The 22,494-nt window shown below is 41.0% G+C and overlaps 3 protein-coding genes across 3 annotated transcripts; 1 reads left to right on the plus strand and 2 right to left on the minus strand.

Moving 5' to 3' along the window:
• Window positions 1-395: 395 nt before the first annotated feature.
• LOC123443347 lies at window positions 396-7,517 on the minus strand. The gene is made up of 5 exons (XM_045119685.1): window positions 7,217-7,517; window positions 6,274-6,335; window positions 2,509-2,598; window positions 838-2,292; window positions 396-731 (listed from the first exon to the last, which is right to left on the minus strand). Exons 1-4 carry the CDS (start codon window positions 7,312-7,314, stop codon window positions 2,078-2,080), a joined length of 465 nt encoding a protein of 154 aa, XP_044975620.1. The 5' UTR covers window positions 7,315-7,517; the 3' UTR covers window positions 396-731; window positions 838-2,077.
• Window positions 2,610-5,704, plus strand: LOC123443345 (probable L-type lectin-domain containing receptor kinase S.5). Its single transcript, XM_045119683.1, has one exon. It carries the CDS (start codon window positions 3,407-3,409, stop codon window positions 5,465-5,467), a length of 2,061 nt encoding a protein of 686 aa, XP_044975618.1. The 5' UTR covers window positions 2,610-3,406; the 3' UTR covers window positions 5,468-5,704.
• Window positions 7,518-8,186: 669 nt separating the features above from the next.
• Window positions 8,187-13,371, minus strand: LOC123443346 (probable folate-biopterin transporter 4). The gene is made up of 7 exons (XM_045119684.1): window positions 13,031-13,371; window positions 12,267-12,394; window positions 10,812-11,033; window positions 10,274-10,726; window positions 9,987-10,184; window positions 9,464-9,601; window positions 8,187-8,850 (listed from the first exon to the last, which is right to left on the minus strand). Exons 1-7 carry the CDS (start codon window positions 13,130-13,132, stop codon window positions 8,589-8,591), a joined length of 1,503 nt encoding a protein of 500 aa, XP_044975619.1. The 5' UTR covers window positions 13,133-13,371; the 3' UTR covers window positions 8,187-8,588.
• Between the last annotated feature and the right edge of the window lie 9,123 nt (window positions 13,372-22,494).

The raw sequence follows: 22,494 nt of genomic DNA on the forward strand, positions 1-22,494 counted from the left end.
GTTTTAATCAAACCCACAACACATACAATATGTTGATTTTTCAATTGTGAGCATTGTAACAGATTGTTAGTCTTGCCCAATAATCTAATCATAAGATACAATATAAGAACAAATTCAAAAGACTCCATATGCTTTATTAACCCCGCAGTTGTGGTTCTTTGGGCAACATTATATGCATCATTGTGTAGATTTTCTAATACCTTTAGAACTGGTTTCCACATCTCAACAAGACGGGACAAGGTTTTACGATGTGATCCCCATCGTGTATCACTAGGTCTTGCAAGGTTAGTTAATTGGTTTTTCCCTCTTCCCTCAAGAAGTTCTCCAACTTCTATTTGGCAGACTATTTCATCATGTTGCTCTTGGGCTAATTGATCAGTCTTTTACAAGAAACATTAACAATGTTAACAACCATGCTTGTGTATTTAAAAAATCCCTTGCTGGATGAACGACACTTGACAACAACAACAATCACTAAGTGTAATTGATGAGCAAAACAATGTATATAATGAGCATAAGGGTTTTCCTCCAAGATCAATCTTTGCAAGCCATGGAATTCCCCTCTCATGTTTGAAGCTCCATCATAACCCTGCCCTCTCATATTAGACATAGATAAGCCAAGAGTAGCAAATATACTGTCCAAAGCTCCCTTCAGTGAAGTTGCTCTCGTGTCAAGAACATGGTCAACTGCCATGAATCTCTCAATCACCTCCCCTCGTTTGCCGAGATACCTACATAAGACAAAGGGGCATGATTAATATAAAAAACTTTTAAGAAAATACACATATAAGGCTACAATAACACACACATACAATACGAGCAAAGATACCTACTGACCTCAAACACATAGCCATTTGCTCCTTCATAGATGCAAATTTACTATCTCCAATCTCCTCAAGAATGACTTGGGTGGCCTCTTCTGAACAAGCCTTGCATAAATCCAATCGTATCTCATGTGAAGTGATACAGTTTATGGTTATTTGGTTATCTCCTGCATCCTCCAAAAAAAATCCACCTTTGGGTCTTTCTTTATGAACAAGTCCAACAACTCTTTAAAGTTACCCTTATTCATTGAGCTAGAAGACTCACCATGACCACGAAAAGCAAGAGCTTGTAGTAGCAAAATTTTGACAATACCCATTACAATCAAGAGACGAGCTTTGTATTCTTCTTCTTTCTTCTTAGAACCCCTATCAAACACATGTGGCAGATTTTGTCTTTGATTTTTGAAATCCTCATAATGTTGTCTAGATCTATTATGAGCACTATCATGCTTGCCAACATGTTGATTTAAAGATTTAGGCCCATCCTTCCAAGGTTTAAATCCATTTTTCGTGAATGCTTCAATACCATAGTTTTCAGCTCTTTGTTGCTTAAACAAAAAACAATAAAAGAAAAATGCTGCTTTTTTCAGTGCTATATTCCAACCAGCCGCGATATCATTGAATCAATAACCATGAAGACTTCTAGCATTTACTCGTTCATATGTATGATTAGTTGGTTGGCATGGACCCATACTAATGTACTCCCTTCTAGCAAGATCTTGAATGTCTGCATCCAATTCCTCAATGGGTATTCTCTTACCAGGGTCTGCTTCAATATCGCCGGGCTTGAGTTGAGCTATAACACTAGGGATATTATCATTTGTTTGAGTTGAAGGACCTGTTTCCGCAGTTCCCGTGGTTCGAACTTGAAAAAAAGAATTCAATGTCTTGTTACATTTACTCATCTTGCTTCATGTAACATTATACAGAAACAAAATACTAAATGTTAGTATTTGTCTTCCCATCTAAGTATCTCACAATCAGTGGGCGTCAAGCAACAATGGTGACATCTAGCAACTGACAGAAATAATCATCAAACTGTAGCATCTACAAAAAAAACTGGGGTTTGAAAGAGCTAGGATACATTTCCTCTTGCTGTTGTCTGCTCTGTGTTGGGTCATTGAGGACAAAGGCGCCTACTGCTCTAGGAAGGGCCACCTCGCCGGCAGTTCACCGGGGTCGCCGCCTCGCGGACAGAGCAGCAGCCCATGCCGGGATTGAAGAAGGGACGTGCGCTGTTCGTCAAGGGTTCATCAAGTTGGGGAAGCGGCGGCGGACAGGTTCGTCAAGTCAGGAGCAGCGCACGCGCACAGGAAAGGCACTGGCTGGGCGACTGGACCAGTTGGCCTGGGCTGCCTTGACTGGGCTGCGCCCCAGGCTAAACCTTTTTTTTGTATATATGGTACGAGAAAATTCCCCACGCCCCAGGCAATGGCCTCGGCTGCCTGGGGCCCAGCTACGCCCATGGCTGTCAAGGAAGTATCATCATCCATATTAGTCACATGGTTAGGGGGTGTACCAGACCTAGACTGTGACGGCGTTGTATATTCGGGGTCACGAAGACCCATCAGGTTGGATAACTGTCGTAACCGTTGGGCCTGACGCTGTCACAGTGACAAGTGAAGGAGATGTGAAACTTAGCAAGAAATATGCAACTAGGCCATGTTGTAACATGGCTACGTACCTAATGAAATCTCAAAATGCACTTTTTTTCCACCAGGTTTGTATGTAGAATATTCTTGCTTTAATCGGCTTGTTTCTTGATCTCCTTGCACTATGGATGAAAGGAAATCAAAATGTTAGGCAAGCAAAGATATGTACGTCTTATGAAAGTTAAGGGCACACTTTACCACAAAATTGACCACAAAGATATGTACTCTATTGCTCTCTAAGGCATAGTGCATAAGAATAAGGCGCTATACAGTAGACCATAGTGCCTAAGCATCAAGCGCTATACACACACAATAGACCATAGGTGGGACCCGGCCTAGCCCGGGGTGCCATGCTGGTCAGAAGTGTAGGCGCTACTCAGTGGAGTGTAGCATCAACGCGTCAGGCGCTACATGAAAGGGTCGGTCTGGTGACATACTTTCGCCCACAATTGTGAATTAGTTACGCCTCAAGGTTATTTTGTCCATTTTGCCGAGTCTCCTAGACAGTCGTTGGCCACCACGGCTGCACGTTAGCCATGGTCACCTTCGCTGTGACCACGTTCTGGATGAACAATGTGTCCGAGATCGTCACGACCTGCTCTTCCAAGCGAGGAGGATGTCGCGCCACGTGCCGTGTGCCGCGAGGTAAGTGTAGTATAGAATACAATGTTTTCTTGAAATACTAAAAAAATGTTTTCTAGAATACCAAGGTTGCGTAGTGACATCTCAAGAAGAAAAATACCAAGACTTTATTCTTGACTCTGATTGGACCTCGGATTTGGTTCACTGTGATAACTAGGCCAGGAAATCAATAATAAGCCTTTCTAGAAACAGATACTGACAGAGGCCTTGCCGATGGCGATCTTTTCCATTGACTATGACTATTCCAAGTCTTCTTCCCTTCGATACTGAAAGGCTTAGTAAGAGGATATGAACTCACATACTGTGTTATATTGTCTTGGTGAGATTGCAGGAAACCAGGCACCATCTTTAGCCATGACAACGCCCAATAGCATGATCCTGAGCCTTTCCTTCCTAGTAGCTTCTGCAGGCCTTGCCATCCAAGGCAGAACCTGCAGTTGCCTGCAATTTAACTACCCCAGCTTCGACATGACCAACAAGAATGATTTCAGCTTCAGCCCAGGTTCAGCAATTGCAAATGGTTCCGTGAGAATCGTGCCGAACACCGGAAACTCGGGCCACCAGTCGGGAAGGGTGGTATACGTAAAGGAAACCCTCAAGCTGTGGAACAGGAAGCGAGCTGTGCTCACATCTTTCAGGACGCAGTTCACGCTCAACATCCTCCCAGGAGAAGGTATGGCTTTCATACTCACAAATAGCCCGTCGTTGCCCAGGAACAGCGGCGGCCAGTGGCTCGGCGTATGCAACAACCAGACAGATGGCACGCCAACGAACCGGATAGTAGCCGTGGAATTCGACACAAGAAAGAGCTACCAGGACGACCTCGACGGCAACCATGTCGGGCTCGACTTGAACAGCATCAAATCTGTTTATACGTACCCGCTCAGCAATCTTTCAATCATCCTGTCAAGCGGCTCGGATGTCTTGGTCAGTATCATCTACAACAGCACATCACATGCTTTTGTATTATCTGTAATCCAGCGCAACACAAGTGGCAGTGGGGGGCATAATTGGCGAGAGAGCTGGCCTGTTGATCTATCACGGTACCTACTGGACGAAATATATCTGGGATTCGCAGGTTCCATGGGTGATTACACCAACCTGAACCAGATAAAATCGTGGAACTTCACCATGATAGACGACATACTGGTCGCTGAAAGAACAAGACATGGGAAGCGGGTGTTTTTGGCTCTCATTGCCTTGGTTTTGCTTGTTACATGTTCATCGTTTCTTGTGCTGTTAGTGCGGAGAAGGGTGACACAGCAGAGAAGGCTAGCCTACTGCACACTCGAGAAAATGATCGACGCACATGGTCCGGTTAGATTTAAGCTCAAGGAGTTGAAGCGCGCGACTGCCAACTTCAGCCCTCACCGTAAGCTCGGTAGAGGCGGCGGCGGCACTGTTTACCTTGGATACCTAAATGGGATCAACAGAGAGGTGGCTGTGAAGCGGGTCTCACTCTCAAGCCGAGGAGAGAAGGAGTTCGTGGCGGAGGTGAACACGATCAGCAAGCTCTCCCACCGCAACCTTGTCAAGCTGATCGGCTGGTGCCACGAGGGAGGCGAGCTACTCCTCGCCTATGACTACTTCCCGATGGGCAGCTTGGACAAGCTCTTGTTCGCCAATGCCACGACGACCATGTCCTCGTCATCGGCGCTCACATGGGAGCGGCGATACAGGATAATCTGTGGCGTGGCATCTGCACTCGACTACCTTCACCACGGGAGCAGCAAGAGGATCCTCCACAGGGACGTCAAGCCCAGCAACGTGATGCTCGACGCGGCATACAACGCGCGGCTGGGCGACTTCGGCCTCGCCCGTGCCATCCAGCTCGACGGAGCGACACACCACTCGACGCAGGCGGTTGCGGGCACTCGGGGCTACATGGCGCACGAAAGCTTCTTCACAGGTCGTGCCAGCCTTGACACGGACGTGTACGCCTTCGGCGTCTTTGTCATGGAGGTTGTCAGCGGGAAGAGCCCAAGCAGGTCCATGCTATATGACACACAAGAAATGTACATTGTGGATTGGGTCTGGAGGCATTACAGCCAGGGGAAAGTCATGGAGACAGCCGACGCGGTGCTTGAAGGAGTGTACGACGAGACGCAGGTGGATTCTGTGGTGAGGCTGGCCTTGGCTTGCTGCCACCCGAACCCGAGGGATCGGCCGTCCATGCGGACGGCGGTGCAGGTGCTAATCGGTGGGGTGCCTGCCCCGATTCCCCCATTTGAGAGGCCTGCCTTTGTTTGGCCACTGTCAGGCATGCAGCAGGAGGTGGAGCTGCCGCAGGTTGGTGTGCTCTTCACGGGAGGACAGCTCATCACCTCCACTTCCCTCACAGGAAGGTGAGTATCTCAATAGCTGGTGCACTTGTACCGCTGACTGTCTCAGTTCAGGCCTTCAGGGTATAGGAATTCAGGGGTCAATGTTCAAAATAAAAAACATAGACGAGGTCTTCTGGGCCTAGGCCCGACAGCTCCGCCTAAATGTACTGTCAGATTCATGCTAGTTTATACAGGGTCAGCAGTCTGGTTAGTTGATATGTGATGCAGTCATGCAGAATGTTATTGAACACTATTACTCTTACCTCTCTGCATTGGATGTCTTGACCAAGATTTAGGATCAGTGCCATGAGTGAAGTCTCATAGGTGGTCATCTAAAGTGTTACCTAATGGAACCTCATCGCAGATGGCTCGGACCAGCCATCATAGACTATTTTGGCGGTGACTGTGATATGAACATTCGGATCGCACGGCTGTCTAAAGCCGTCTGTGATGAGTAATCAAAATAAATAACGATGACAATCGGAAGGGCGCTGAGACTGGCCTCACCAACTCACTCTTATGCCAGAAACAGACCACCAACCATCGGGAATGGCGCAGCCGCTAGTCTCACGCACCCCTACCCTTAGCCGTGCACACTCTACACCACTAATGGTCAGGTCGTCGTCCTAGCTCTGCTTCTGCATTTCAGTCGGCCCAAAACACTAAGGCGTAATCCACGAAAGAATTTTTGTTCTTTTCGCAAAACAAAAGTGATTTTATTTGTTTCGTCTTCTCTTCTGCTTTCTTGGTACACTTTAAAATTACTAGGAAACATGCCTGAAGAAAAGAAAACATCACACGACCCAAACCCAATAAGCATGACCAACCAACCTGTGCCGCCGTTTATCCTCCTTCCCGTCCTTTGTGTGTGTTTGCGTGCGCGCGTGAGTGTCCTATAATGGCAATGAATGACAACACATTAAGAACTAAAGTGGTAATGAAAGGCCTATCATAAGCAATATCCTCACGATATGCAGAAGTTGAAAAGTTTGTGAAAACAAATAAATGATGAGGCAATTCTGAACTACATTTGCAGAAATTCAACATGATTCAATGCAACCACAATGAAAAAACACATACCTATGGAATTAGGCTAACTATGCAATCACATTGAACAAAACTATGCCTATAAAAAAAACAGTTTCATCCATGAAGCATGAATGCATTCTCTGCTTACAGAAGTTCATGGAGTAAATATATAGATATAGATAGATTATAGGCCAGAAAAGGTGAGGCAACCGGCTCTATTCTTGTACAATATTTTTGGTGCTTTTACTTACTGTTTCTTTCCCTGAGAACCAAGCTGACATTCTAATGGATATTTTTCCATGTTCTTAGTGCAAAGACAATAACAAAAAAGATTAATTCCACATGCACAAGAAAGGTGCATATTTTACACCATTATTAGGAGCAGGCACTACAACTAGTTTTATTTCTTTAGCACTCTGAAATCTGAACCAAAATTCAGACTGCACAGAGCTATGGTTAGTTTCGGAAAAGATCAATGCCATGTTCTCCTGGTAAATCATCACTCATCAGCTTACAACACTAGATGCTGATAACTTTGTACTCGGAATCCAGCTTCTATTTTTGGGAAATGCCAAGCAAACACATCGGAGAAGTCCAACCAACTTTCTGGCATGAACAAACAAAACATCAGGTGCAGATTTTGACCCAAGCAAACTAACATCCGAGAAGCTGAACCGACTTTTTGGCCAGAACAAACAAATATACATCAATGCTTCACCTGATAGTTGGGGATTTGAGAGCTTACCCATCGGGGAGAGGGACCAACTGACTTGAAGTCTTCTGGGCTACCCCTGCCGCCATGATCCACGGCGTGCCTCCCTCCATCTCGTGGGAATGATTCATTCCACTGCGGGGGTGGTGACTCGAGCTGCTGACGGAGGAGGAGGGGAGTCCGTAGGTGCGGACCGCGTCGGGGAGGGTAGACCGGCGAAGGATGCCACAGAGGGAAGGCCGAAGATGCGCGACGAGTCGGCGAGGCCGGATGAGGGAGGCGCGGAGGGGAAGCCGGAGATGGCAGATGCGTGGCGGTGGACGGCGATGCGGCGGTCGTTAGTCAAGGTGGCGCCGGCGATTGGATGTGCGTGGCGTGCGGTTATTTTTTATTTTATTTTCGCGTTTGGTAATTGTCAGGCACCTAAAAAAATTGCGTTCGCGTTAACTACGAAAGTTTCAGAGTTTCAAAAAAAAAATATATATATATACAAAAGTTTCAGAGTTGATCAATGCTGAAACTAGAGAGTGAGATGAAACTAGTTGGTGCCCTTGTGCTGCGAGTGTCTCAGACTCTCAGTTCAGGGTCTAGGGTTTCTTCTTTTTGATCTTGACAGATCATGCATATGTGGGTGTGGGGTGAGACAACTAGGTGTGTGTTTCGGCGAGGAACCAAATGAAACGAAAATGGAATTTTATGGCTAAACAGGTCAGTTTCATTCCTGTGTTCGGTTAAAGATACAAAATGTAATGGCTCTGTTCTTTTGTTTGGTTGTAAAGATGGAATGAGACAAATTTGATTCAGCTCACCTCTTGCATCGAGATGGTGAGATTGCCTCCCATATAGATGTTGTACAATCAAAACAATTATAGCCTTCACAATTTCAGCAACATACTATTTGATTTGAATTTTTGACAATATACTCAAATTTTCAATTGGCAATTTAATTGTATTTCTAGTGCAATCAATAAAGTAATATACACTTGCAAGCATAACAGATATATACTCCGTCCCAAAATGTTATATCATTTTTTACACTATGATTGACAGAATGTTAGATCATTTTTTACACTATAATTGACAGAGGGAGTACGTCAATTCACTGCTCAATTTGACAGTATATATACATACTGGATCAGTGCTAAAAGCAGAGGGAGATAGATGGATAGATTGACACATCTTCTTGCAAGTACATTTGCCACACAGATTTGTCATTGCTTAACACTTTGTAATGTCAACTATTGCACTCTTCCTCTCATTCTAGTATATGCATGTATACATATCTCAACAAAACTGAGCTACCTTCTGCTGGCTTCAATTTGCTTTCTCTATATGCATGTATGAGTAAGACTAGGGAATACAGACCAGTATAGAAAAAATAATGATCAGGTCTGTAACCCTTTTCCTATGATGTTAGTCCCGTAACGTCCCTTGGAATCAGAAACAAAAATCCCACTGGTAAGAGAGTGCCCATCAGCTGAACAGCAAGGCCGAGTGCCAGATTGTCAAACTGCACCGATGAGATGTTCAAAGCTGACGTCAATGCAGCTCCAAGGAATGAACCTAATGTCGAACTGAGGTTGTTAATGGACATGAACAGAGCAAACAGTGTGCCCTCGATTCCAGGCGGGCAAAGCTGTCCTGAGAGGATTAGGAACGGCATCATCCTGCCAAATGAAAATAATAATGTTAGAAACACTATTGTGTAGATGCGTAGGTAAGATGTTTGACCTTCAGCCATGAGTACAATAATGGATTCATACTGGATAAATTGAACAATTTCCTCATTTTTCCATTTGTTCTTTTGCAATTTTGATTAAGAGAACAATATGAACGTACCAACTAATGTCAATGATCATACTGCATACAGTGAAGAACTTACTCAGTTGCGAAAAATAACATACAGCAATCTAAAGCAATTAATGACAGATAGGTCACTCTGAACCATGAGCTCAAGAAGTATTCATGAGCACCACTTGATGAACACTCACCCAAACAAAGGGGGGAAATAAAATAAGAGTATATGACTGTATCTCTCTAGTTTTAGTTGAAACAAATAAGTTTAAGTTGGTGCCTAATGAGTTACCACAACACTAAATTTTATAAATGCAAGCAAGATTAGTCAATGCATGATCAGTAACTCTGGGCAGCAACTTACGGTATATAACAAAAACGCATCTCAAACTGGTTTTCTAAACTACGGATCAAGCAGATCACCCAGTTTATGGTTTGCAATCTAGTTCATAGGAGTATGAAAGAAATGACAGCTAGAGGATATACTTGAATTGGTTGATTGCATCGGCCAAAGCGGAGCCCCACAGCACCATGTATTTGTCTGCTATTCCATACTGGATATGTAATCTTGACACCAGTAAAATGTCCAGTACAGTAATTATTGCAAGGCCAACATGTGCAAACCTGTAAAGTAAGAACAGCAATTATTAAAGGTGGCACGTGTAAGTACCAAACAACTTCAAATAAGTGAATAGATTTGCAATGTAGCCAATTACTCCCAAGAATTACACCAGTTTTTTAACAACATTAATAAAAGAGCATGCACTCACAAAAACACTGACCAAAAGGTGATCAATAAATGGTTTATACCAAAAATACCAAGATGAAGATTCAGTACAATTCATTCGAATCATGGACAGCCAACTTACACAAAAGTTTATAGAAAATTTCAGTCAGTACATTTAGCATATAGACACAACATTTCAACTTCCTTTAAACAAACTATGGCACTAATATAGATAGTATGTTGACATTTGGAAAAGATAAACAGCTTGAAAAGATGACTTACATAAGAATATTCCTGAGTTTTTTATGCTTTAAATAGCGGTTGTAGATATATGTGCCAAGCATTAGACTGAACCACCCAATCACACGTGCAGTCCCTAGGAAGGATGCCTCCAGATGTAGAACCTCCGTTTGATAATAGAACATTACTGTTGAGATATTTGGAACTGCTGCATTTGCAATGAAAAACCATGCCATAGGTCTAAGAGAGAAGAAAAAGGAAGTTATTGATTAGGCTCTTTCGGTGCAAGAGGCAAACTTCAGAGAAAATGAAATTGCAGGGTTAATTACCGCAGAATTGCTGGCTGCTTAAAAGCTGTGCATAAACTAAACAAGGCTGATTTCAGAGATGAGTATAAATTAACTGATTTATTGTGCTTCTCATGATCTTCAGATCGTTTGGACAGTGTTCTCCTTTTGCTCTTTCTACGAGCACCCTTTCGCCTCCTAGTGCCCACATATTTAAAAGATTCACCCGAACCTTGTCCAGCAAAAGCACTATCAATATTCTGATCATCAGCATGATCATGTGCAGCGTTATCTATTGTGCTTTCCAATCCTTTTGGAGATTCCTCAACAAAAACACATGTAACTAGTTGAAACAGTGGAAGAGCAGAGAAAATAATATAAATAGCATTTATTGGGAGATTGGACAATGCATATCCACCCAATAAGCTCCCAAATATCCCCCCTACAGCCATTGATGACCAAGATAATGACTGGAGATCACCAGCAAATTCAGGCCTGAAAAGAGAATAATTCAGGTTTTAGGGCATTGTATTGGAGTATTTGCTATACAAAGTGAGATGAGATGCACCAAATTACTCACCCTGCTGATCGAACTGCCTCTGCAATCATGGCATCTATAACAACATCTGCCATGGCAGATCCCAAGTTCTGTATAATCAACATTAGTGTAAAAAGATTGCTTGAGCTCCTCAAATGTTTTGACAGCCCAATGATAAGCCATGGAAATAGAGAAAGACCACTAGAAATTATCAAATAGGGTACACGCTTCCTCTGCTTAATTGGAATACAGTCCGACACAATCCTGCAAGCACAATTGATATATGGTAAGTAACTAAAACTAGGATTTTATTGAGCATTCAGAAACATATTATTATCCAATAATGCATGTACCAAGGCATATGTGGGTGTTCTACAGTTGTTAGCAACCAGTTAGTGAAGCTTTTACCATAACAAGACGACCAACGTACTGAATATAGCCAGATGGCATGCTGCGGGGTATTCGTAGACATAGGTTGGATGAGAGATTATTTGGACAGAATAGATTGGGTGTTTCTTCCTGAAACATAGATACATGGCATCTCTATATAGTGGATGCTTAGATCTTTGACTTATCCTAGCACGATACAAAGTCATCATGGTTCCACTCCTCAAATCCTACACTTGCGAATGCTATAATTTTTCCTAAAGACTCCCCTTCCTCCCGTTTCCTTGGTGCTGCAAATCCTTGCCCAAGACTTGACTATCTTCTGTCACGGGCCTACAGCACGACTATGTCCTTGGCCTCTTTGCCAGCCAGCTAGCTGCAACCGAACTGCCACTGGCTTCATGCAGCATACTAATGCGCACAACACAACCACTGCCAAAAAGCAGCTTAACTCCATGGACAAGAAAGTACTAGGACAACCATTGATCATGGACGCTAGCTAGAAAAACTCTAGGAAAACTGATTATGAATTTGATATTGCACAGGCCAATGTACTAGAACCGTTGAATGTCCGAATGCCCAGCAAAAAAGCTATTGACCTCAGATGTGGGAACTACTTCCTGTGACGTGTTTCCTTTTACATTTCCATGTTACTCTCATGTACGCATATCTACAAATGAGTTGTACATGTCAACAATTTTCTATTAAAACTACTTGAATACAAACTATGTCCAGATTGTTTGTGCTAAGTTTTATTCACGGTAATCTGTAATTAAACATCAATGCAAAAAATTGTTTAGCTCCGGCAGAACAATTACGTATCTATAACTCCATTTGAGATAAACATACATGCAAGCATACCATCATTATGAACTTTACTCGTAACTAAGAGAAAATACTGTAACAAAATCAGTGGAACACTAGAACTTAGAAATGCAGTAGTAAACTTGTGTTGTGGACTTGTGGTGGACGCCAATATCAAATAATACCCAAATTTATGCCTGAAAAAGGCATAATTCTGAAAAACTGAGGTGCAACACTAATGACATATAAAAAAGATGTTGTTAAGTTTCACTTCATAATAAAGCAACGAACGAAAGGTAACATTACCCATATATAGGTTTTATGCTCCAAGGAAAAAATGCAGCAGAGACCAAAAATTGTGATGTTGAGGGTGACAGCTTCATCATGTCCTTCATTTGATACGAGACAGCTGTCCAGACAAAAGATCTGAAACCCTACAACATTGAAGAATATAAAATTAGAACATTTAAAATGTTAACATGTTGTGATTTGTGAAGCATTCGATAAAAACAAAGAGATTTGAAGGAGGGCCTCTTTAATTATGCTGAATACAGACAAGGAATTTTGCAACTGAGGCATATCACCAAAGCATGGAAATGGAACAAGAGCTAACGATATGAATGAACAACCTTGGCCCCCTACATGACATGCCACCAATGCCCGGCATCCAGTGCAATTACCACATCAAGTTGTTTAAGGCATCGCAGTCCAATGCAAGACTTGCCAACACTTGATAGTTTCACATTTCCATGGGGCAGAGAATGATTCATCGGTTCTTCAGCGCAATTGAGTCTCTCTATACAGAAAGTGACTGATTTGGCAAGCATATAAATAAACACTAGACGTCCATCTCAAGCTACTGTGGCAGCACGGGCTTCGCGTCCGCAACAAGATAAAATTAGCGTGCTGTCTACAAAAGGAATTATTCAAAATAGGAGTCCAGGTATCCTTCATCATCTTGCGTGTTCTGGAAACGCAAATCACGAAATGATCATACGGACACGCACATGAGTGGCGGATCTATCTGAATCGACGGCGCGTGTGCGGAGAAATGGGAGAGAGGAATAGACCTGGATGAAGTAGATCAGGCAGACGAGCCACAGGAACGGCGCCCCGAACGCCGCAGCCATCCGCCCCGCCCACCACGGCGAGGCCGCCTCCGCCTCCGCCATGTTCACGACTCACGAGGGAAACGGATTTCCCCCTCCTCCTCCGGCAAAAGAAACCTCCGGGAGATCTCGGTGTTGGATCGGGAGTTGGGGAGAGAGACGGATTGGAGTGAGGGCGGTGCGAGAGATGCGGGAATGCGCTGCCCGTATGACACATGCACGGAGACGTCGGAGGATGGATGTCCTCCGGCTTGACGGGGTTTGTGAGGGCTGACTGAGACGTCACCCGTGGGCCTGGCCGTGTCACAGCTCATCGACATGTGCCGTTTGATTGGCGCGGCGGATTTTGACAACCACTCACACTCTGCCACGCCGACAGCTCCAGCGAGCTTTGCTCTAGCTTCGTTGACTAGAGCGGCCCGTGTAAGCTAAGATAAAATGTCTTCCTCTATTCCTCCATCCGTTTTTTTTTAATAAAAGTACACGTTCTTGCTTGTGAGGTCACTTGAGCTAAAGTTATCCATCTACCATAGGAGGGGAATGTTACTTGGATACTCACTTATAAACATTCATTCTTCACGATTTCCTTCTAGTAGAGTCGTCATATTGTGGTTTTTGTTAGAGTAAAACGAGATTGAATGAAAGTGAATGGACGATTAGTCCTGATCTCTATTAATTCTCAAGTATATATACATCTGGAAGAGGTGTGAAGAAGAGGTGTCTGTTCGAAGGCATCCCTCCAGAACAGGTGCATGTTGGCAATATATAGAGAGAGAGGAGACACGACTGTTCGGGGTTGGACACATCCCTTGCCCAATTAATCTACTAATTAATTTCTAACACTCCCCCTTGTACAACACCGCTCCTTGAATGTGTCATCGTTGAAAGCTTCTTGCATATAGATCTTTCATCTTGAGAAATCTTCGAGATAATCTTGAGAGTCTTCCCCAAAAACACTGTGGAAAAAATATGAGGAGAACAGAGTAGATATGTTGCTAAAACTCCTTCAAACCCAGTGAAAAAAATAAGGAAAAAAATGATACAACATATGATGATCATTGCCTCTTGATAACTCATATGAGAAAACCTTTGAAGAAGGAGAAAACTCATTGATAAGTTTAGAGAACAATTAATATGTCTTGAGTACTTTCTTTAAAAACCTTGGTAGGAAAAACAGAAAGTATGACATATGATCTTTGAGAAGATATTGCCTCACTAAAAACTATTATGAGAAACTTGAGAGAAAACTCATAAGGGAAAAAGTGCAATCGTACATGCCATTGAAAACTCCTTTAAAATCCAGCGGGAAAAATATAAGGAGAAAATGATATGGCATATAAAGACACTTGTGTTTATATTATATTGTTAAAAACCTTTATGAGAAACCGTTAGGGGAAAACTCATCAAGATAAAAATAGTACAATATATGCAATCTGATGGTTGTTAATAGGTTATAGTTTGGGAGATTACTCCCCCTGAACTTTGCAAATATGAAGGACATCTCATACCAATTCCATTGACATGAACATGAGATTGTGTATAATCTGTTGGATTATAACACTATTTTGTTTGCAAATTATTTTCTTAATTTTCTATAATCCGTGAGGGTAAGTAATTTTCGAGCAATGTGATTTATGATATTGCTCTTCATATAACCTACAAGTATTGAGTAACACAAGTGGAAGTATCTTGATAAATCAAATTATGTGATTCTGATGAATCTCAGTCACATGATTTTAAGTGTGGTTAACCATTCTACTAAGTTATGCATATTGTGCAATGCCTTTAGATAAAGCAATTATGTTAGAATGATAACTGGAAATAACATTTAAAATCCATTTATATGACTTCCATGTGAAGGCTATTCCAGCAAATTCAGTCATTGATATGGCGTCGTTGGGATCAAATAAAAAGCCAATATCATTACATCATATCATGGTCATATCTTCTATTTCCTGATGAAAATATCCAAGATTTACTGTAATCTTCAGATATAAGATGATAGTACTTATATCAACCACATACCTTTTGTTGGGGGTTGCACTCCGAATAAAGATAGCAAATATAGTGTCAGGCCTGACGTAGTTTGCAAGTATACGAGTGCTTTGACATTAGTGAAATATAGAACTTCAGGTTCTAGTATCACTTCATTATCACACCTAGGTATGAATGGATTTGTACCTTATCAAAGGTAGTATGACCATACATGTTTTTGTTGTTATGATATATCCACACTGAACTTCTCGTATATGTTTTGGATATATGTAGACCGATACGTATTCTTGATAGAATGCTCAAGTTATAAACTTAAGCTAAATTTGGTTAAATCCAAATTTTCCGTCTTGAGATGATTTTATGTATGTTTAGGTCTTGTAGAGACATTGATGATAAAATCATCGATATACACTAAGGTGATATAAGGAATTCAAATTTGGTATTCCTTTGTTAACACATAAACAATCATCATTGAGTAATCCTTCGGGAGAAGAAAATCATTTAGTCGGTAGTACCATATGATTTTCGACTATTTTGAGCCATAGAGTGACTTCTGAAATTTTACACAAACATGTTGTGATTTATTTTGGATTTGGAATTGTAAACCCATCAGGGACTTCGTTATAAATTTCCAAAACGAGTAGCTCATATGAGTATGTAGTTACTGCATCCATTAACTACATGGATAATACTATTTGTACTGCCAATGATATTTATTATCGAAACTTAATTCCACTCATATCAGGAGTGTATGTTACGTCATAATTTGATGTCGAGTCTCTGCGTGAACCCTTTTGCTACAAGCCTCGCTTTTTCACCACCTCATTGACTTTGTCTATGAATGAGAAGTTTTTAGTATTCCATATGGAAGATACTTATGAGGAGTAGGTATTACTGTGGTAAATATCACTCTTTGATGAGTGAGTGCTATTCTTCATTACTTGCTTCCTTTTATGTGAACCAATATGAGTACAAGAGGCACTCTACCATGGATTTTGGTTCAGGGCCCAAAAGGTTTTAGCAATTTGGAGAAGAAATATATGTTGACAAATGTAGACTTGTGTTATATGATTCTAGAGAAATCAATGAAATTTGTGGAAATGTATTTATTCCTTTTAACTCCTTGTGATTTACTACAACAATGGAGTCAAGGTGTTTCGATGTCCCAGCACCAAAACATTTGTGCACAACTATGCCAGGCTTCGGATGATGAGCATCCATTGAGGTGTCTTTCAACTTGATGTTGAATTACATTTACTGGTTAAGGATTTGATTTCCTCTATTTCTGCGGAAGCATATGCGAGATTATCTCGTGTGGTCTGATTTCTCCCCCTATTGCTCTCATTTGGGGAGAAGAGTGGTTTATCAGGTACCTCTACTCTTTCTGACACTTTACTGCAGGAATATAAAATTGGGTGACACCTTTGTTATCAGTAAACATATGTGGCAGAATTGTAATGAGTTGCAAATATGTGATTCTAAACTTCTAGTTTAGATTCTTTGAGTACGTGGATATAAGGACTGAATGTGAATAACATTTCTAATTTTTTTTCTTGGCATTCTTTGTGGTACTTATCTCCCCCTAATGCCAGAAATGTCCTTATTGCTGATGCAATCAGCATACGGGCTATGAATAGTTTTGATTGACGAATAAATTGTTATTCCTCACATAGATCCATAATTTTCTGTGAGAGCACATTGATGTATGTTGGATTGGTGATATCGGTATGTAACCCAATTATCGCAGATAGGAAATACTTTGTTGATTTCCACGTAATTACTACAAGGGGAAAGTAGTATGCTATGCAGTTGGTATGATTTATATCATACTTACGGTGTGTAATGTCGTATTTGTCTAGCATGAGGCTAGTAAATTACGATTCTATAAGTTTGGTCATATTATTAATTTCACTATCTTTGATAAGATATTGAACTAAACCATTTTGTGTATGCACAGAAAGTATTATGTATAATCAGACATTGCTTGTGAAATGAGTTCAACGAAGTTGTCCATTCGAATGGATTTATCCCTTGTTTAGGATAACTTGGTCTTACTTTGAGAATATGAGCAATTAATTTAGTTATATCATTCATGGTTTTGTGTGACAAGAGACACACTCGAAATCATTTTATAAATGTTTCCATGAGTACCATGGAGTATCTATATAATACCACAAAATGGTTGAGTAATCCACATATCTTCTGAATGTGTTCAGGGAAGAATAAGTGGTTCATTTGAATTTTTAAGGCGAGAGAGCCTTAAAACTTATTTCCCCTATGGCACATGCAGTGCACATAAAATCTGTTGATTTGGGAAATTTTGCAACTTGTTAAGTTGTGACCAATAGAATTGTCAATAATTTTCATATCATCCCCAAACCAGGATGGCTAAGGCTATTAAGCTTAATATTTAATTTATTAATACTTAGAAAATCATTGTGTACGCAACAGTATTGAGTATGAATTGATTCATACAATCAAAATTTATCAAATATCATGCCTGAAAAATAGGATATTGGACATCACTCTACATGTAATAATACAAGTATATGCTACTGATATTTTGGGAATAATCAGGAGAGTACATGAGGTCTCCAATATTAGTGATTTGATTTTTTTATATATATGCAAACATATCTTGGGTGCAAAGGAATTGACCAACCTTTTCTTGCACTAGATTTTTGGTTCTCCTTCTCAGGAAGATTTGAGAACGATCATTTACCATAATAGTTTCCAGTTATAAGTTTGTAGTTTTTTTCAAATTTATCCCAATGACTTATTTGCCTTTTTAATAAATTTGTGGTGTGGTTTGACCATATGTTTGAGGGTTCGGTAATCATAGGTATGATGTTTAAATAACCACACATTTGACAAACTTGAGAGTTGTCGTTGATCGTTGGAAAACGATATATTTCCTATTAAGAAATAATTCATCTTTGGTTGTATTTTAGCCTCCACTTTATTTTGAATACATCATGGTTCTATTTTGTGACCAATGACTTGATTATTATTCACAATACTAGCAATAATTACAAATAATGGAATAGCACTCGTTGGGTGAATCTGATGATTTTATGAAATTCTATGTTTCTTCATCAAGAAAATGGTAGGACTATCATAAGAAGATGTAAAGTGTATTGAGGGCTTTCCAACTGGATCTTCGGATGAAAATATTTGATCATGAGATCTCAACTTAAAGTTGATTGAGTGACAAAAATGTGAGTTGCGATAGACTTGAGGTCTTAAGAAACGAATGGGTGATTATTCGTGATGTTCTCATGGCAGCATGTTTCTCTTAAGGGAAATATTCAAGATGAATAAATATTCATCAATTATGTACTTGGTTTGAGAACTAAGTGAAGTTGGTGACAGACGAAATACATATAAACATACTTAGCTATTAAGAGAATAGCCATGACATATTATTTCGAAGGTGGAGTTATAGTGGCCACAAGTGTCACGTGTGGATATAATGACTGATGTCATGAATCATCTTACAATAAATACTCCCACCAAATCATGCATTTACTGTATTTGGAAATGTCAGTCATGCATTACTTAAAAATGCTAATGCATTTATTTAATTTACTTCTAGGAGTAAAATAAAATATATGGATGAAACGATCTTGTTGAGCACAATCCGCCAAGGTGATGCTTGGTGAACATGGGGTGTAAACCTTCAATTTAGTGCATGCGATAAAATCGTTGCTAATGTTTTGGGTTTCATTCGTGAGAAAAGTGTGACTTTAGAGTCACGGCCAAAACATAGACTTTGCAATTTTAACATTGCATACTCACTATGAAAATAACAACCACAATGTGATGTGGATCTTGCAATAGTGTTTGAGTCACTCGTTATAAATTATGGCATCCATCTTGATGGATGGATGATACTATAATTAGAAATAGTGACGTAGGCTCCATTGCCATGCATTTTATGAATGTAATAGAAGGTAATCACACGTATATGCAAATATTTTCATAGTTTCCTATAGCATAGTCAAGCAAAATGTGCAAGAACAATATTTACTATGAGAGTAAAATATTTTAAAGAACAACAACAATAAATGCTTCGAAGGAGCAAATTCTAGTACAGTTGATGCCTTATAGCCATATGTGTAGACCTCAATTTATATAGTATAACACTTTGAAGATAATCACCATGGTGTAGATCTCGCAGTAATAGAAAACATAGTCTTACTATTGTGAGTAGATGTTCATCATTCTATTACTTTATGTTATCTATTTTTAAGAAAAACACTATAAAGGTAGTCATCTGTCAGAATGACATGATGTACACCTTGTAGTAATAATGGATAGTCTGCAAAATTTTGTAGTAGATGCCAATATTACCTTATGATTTCTTGAGGTAGTCACATCTAATATTAATATTTGGAAGAGCACTTTAGAAGGTAATTATCTTGTAAATTTGACAAGATGTAGACCTGACAGTAATGACGAATAATCTGCATATGATGCAGTAGATGTGACCAAAACCTTGTGATTCATAAATAAAATTTGGATTAGTCATATTAAGTATGTCACTTTATAATTCTTAGGATTTGCAAGGAGATAAAATCAATTGCAAAAAATGTAGTTGTTCTAAAACCTGTATTAACAACAAATGCAAAGGCAATTATGTATAATATGGAACAATATCGTCGAAATATGTAATGTTTCGCAAATTGATGAAATTGCAAGGTATGAACATCTGAAGAGTAGTATTATGCTCATAAAACATGTAGAATTCATGTTTTAGTTTATGATGCACAATATGACAAGACCAGAGGGTCTGAGTCACATGATTACAATTACCCTGAGGGCTTCTATGCAACAAGTACTAAGCCTGATAGGTATACTTGCCATAAGAGAAAATAAAAAATGCTAAAGTGTTAAATGGCCGAAGAGATAAGGTTCTTCGGTGATTCTCGTTACAACCAAGAATCCATCGATTCAATTAGCTTTGGCTGTACAGGGTCATAGCAAATCGCCTCGTGAGGAATTAGGAGGGAAGATGGCTTTGCGAATCGAAGGTCGTTTGCACCCAGGGAGCATCTCCCAGCCATGGGCAGATGTTGGCCGCCATTGCCGCCGTCGGCCGCTGATACGTCTCCGTCGTATCTACTTTTCCGAACTCTTTTGCCCTTGTTTTGGACTCTAATTTGCATGATTTGAATGGAACTAACCCGGACTGACGCTGTTTTCAGCAGAATTGCCATGGTATTGTTTTTGTGCAGAAATAGAAGTTCTCGGAATGTCCTGAAAATTTACGGAGAATTTTTCTGGAATAAAAGAAAAATACCTGCGCAAAGATCCACCGGAGGAGGCGTGCCAGTGGGCCACAAGCCCACAGGCCGCGGCCACCCCCCGGCCGCGCCGTGGGGGCTTGTGGGGCCCACGTGGCACCACCGCATCCGAACTCATCTCTATATCTTCCGTCTCGCGCGGGAAAAAACAGAGAGAAGGATTCATCGCGTTTTACAATACGGAGGCGCCGCCACCCCCTGTTCTTCATCTGAAGGGCAGATCTGGAGTCTGTTTTGGGCTCCGAAGAGGGGAAATCGTCGCCATCGTCATCATCAACCTTCCTCCATCGCCAATTCCATGATGCTCTTCATCGTTCGTGAGTAATCTCGTCGTAGGCTTGCTGGACGGTGATGAGTTGATGAGATCTATCGTGTAATCGAGTTAGTTTTGATGGGGATTGATCCCTAGTATCCACTATGTTCTGAGATTGATGTTGCTACTACTTTGCCATGCTTAATGATTGTCACTAGGCCCCGAGTGCCATGATTTCAGATCTGAACCTATTATGTTGTCGCCAATATATGTGTGTTTTAGATCCTATCTTGCAAGTTGTAGTCACCTACTATGTGTTATGACCCGGCAACCCCGGAGTGACAATAGCCGGAACCACTCCCGGAGATGACCATAGTATGAGGAGTTCATGTATTCACCAAGTGTTAATGCGTTGGTCCGGTTCTTTATTAAAAGGAGAACCTTAATATCCCGTAGTTTCCATTAGGACCTCGCTGCCACGGGAGGGATGGACAATAGATGCCATGCAAGTTCTTTTCCCTAAGCACGTATGACTACATACGGAATACATGCCTACATTAGATTGACGAACGTGAGCTAGTTACATATCTCTCCGTGTTATAGCTGTTACATGATGAATCACATCCGTCATACTCATCCATCACCGATCCACTGCCTACGAGTCTTTTACTACTGGTCCTTGCTACGTTACTTTGTCCATGCTTGTCCCTTGCTAGAAAAGGGATTGGGCCACTTTGCTGCTACTTCTGTTACTCTGCTGTTACTTGCTGTTGCTGTCACTACTATTGTTCCTTGCTACTGCTATCACTTTGCTGTTACTTGTTGCAAGACCCTTTTCCGACAGCGTTGCCGGGGAAGAATAGTTCCCCGTCCACGTGCAACTTACTGGCGCCATTGATACAACAGTTAGGAATAGTCTGCCGTCAACAGATCTTTTTCTGACACCGTTGCTATCATACTACTTTGCTACTGATACTTTGCTTGCAGACACTAATCTTTCAGGTGTGGTTGAATCTGACAAACTCAGCTGCTAATACTTGAGAATATTCTTTCGCTTCCCCTTGAGTCGAATCAATAAATTTGGGTTGAATACTCTACCCTTGAATACTGCTGCGATCCCCTACACTTGTGGCTTATCCAGACTATTTTGTGGTGCCGTTGCCAGGGAAGCACAGCTATATTCTTTGAGTCACTTGAGATTGACGTCTGCTGATCACTATGAAGAATCTGAGAGATCCAAGAACTAAAATCTTGCCTTCCACTACAAGGAGAGGTAAGGAACTACCATATAGCTCTGCACTTGATTCACCTTCAGTTATGAGTAAGTTTGCGACATCACCTCCTGCTAGAAATCTTGATATGTCGCCTGTGCTTGATGATGCTACTTCTGCTGCCCATGATGCTTATGATGATGCTATGCTTGATACTATGCTTGATGATGCTATGCTTGATACTATGCCTGATGATGCTATGCTTGATACTGCTTTGCCACTAGGTGCATTCCTTGATGCACAACTTGCTAGAGTTGCTACTAGATGTGTTGATACTTCTGAAGCTGCTGATACTATTGAAGTAGAACCTGCTATTTTGCCTGCTAGAACTAGCTCTCCTATGCCTGAATTGCCTGTTATGCGTGATATGCGTTATGTTATGGAGGGAGAGATAGCTGAGGATTTTCTTGCGTGTAAGGATAGCTATGATGTTGGGAATTTACTGCGCAAGTGGAAAGAAAAATCTCTGAACGCTAGAATGAAATACGACGCGAAGTTTGCCACTTCGCCTATCTTTGTGACCGATAAGGATTATGAATTTTCTGTCGACCCTGAGTTAATGACTATGGTCCAATCTGATCCTTTTCACGGTTATGAGTC

The sequence above is a fragment of the Hordeum vulgare genome, chromosome 3H (genome assembly GCF_904849725.1).
Source record: "Hordeum vulgare subsp. vulgare chromosome 3H, MorexV3_pseudomolecules_assembly, whole genome shotgun sequence".
Taxonomy (NCBI): Eukaryota; Viridiplantae; Streptophyta; class Magnoliopsida; order Poales; family Poaceae; genus Hordeum; species Hordeum vulgare.

Coding starts and splice junctions, on each gene's coding strand:
- LOC123443346 (XM_045119684.1), bottom strand. CDS start 13,132: ATGGCGGAGGCGGAGGCGGCCTCGCCGTGGTGGGCGGGGCGGATGGCT. Junction 11,034..12,266: donor AGCATAAAACCTATATATGG/GTAATGTTACCT, acceptor TTGTGCTTGCAG/GATTGTGTCGGACTGTATTC. Junction 10,727..10,811: donor GAGGCAGTTCGATCAGCAGG/GTGAGTAATTTG, acceptor TTCTCTTTTCAG/GCCTGAATTTGCTGGTGATC.
- LOC123443345 (XM_045119683.1), top strand. CDS start 3,407: ATGAACTCACATACTGTGTTATATTGTCTTGGTGAGATTGCAGGAAAC.
- LOC123443347 (XM_045119685.1), bottom strand. CDS start 7,314: ATGAATCATTCCCACGAGATGGAGGGAGGCACGCCGTGGATCATGGCG. Junction 2,599..6,273: donor GAGGATAAACGGCGGCACAG/GTTGGTTGGTCA, acceptor TTTCATCCATAG/TGCAAGGAGATCAAGAAACA. Junction 2,293..2,508: donor GCATTTTGAGATTTCATTAG/GTACGTAGCCAT, acceptor CTTCCTTGACAG/CCATGGGCGTAGCTGGGCCC.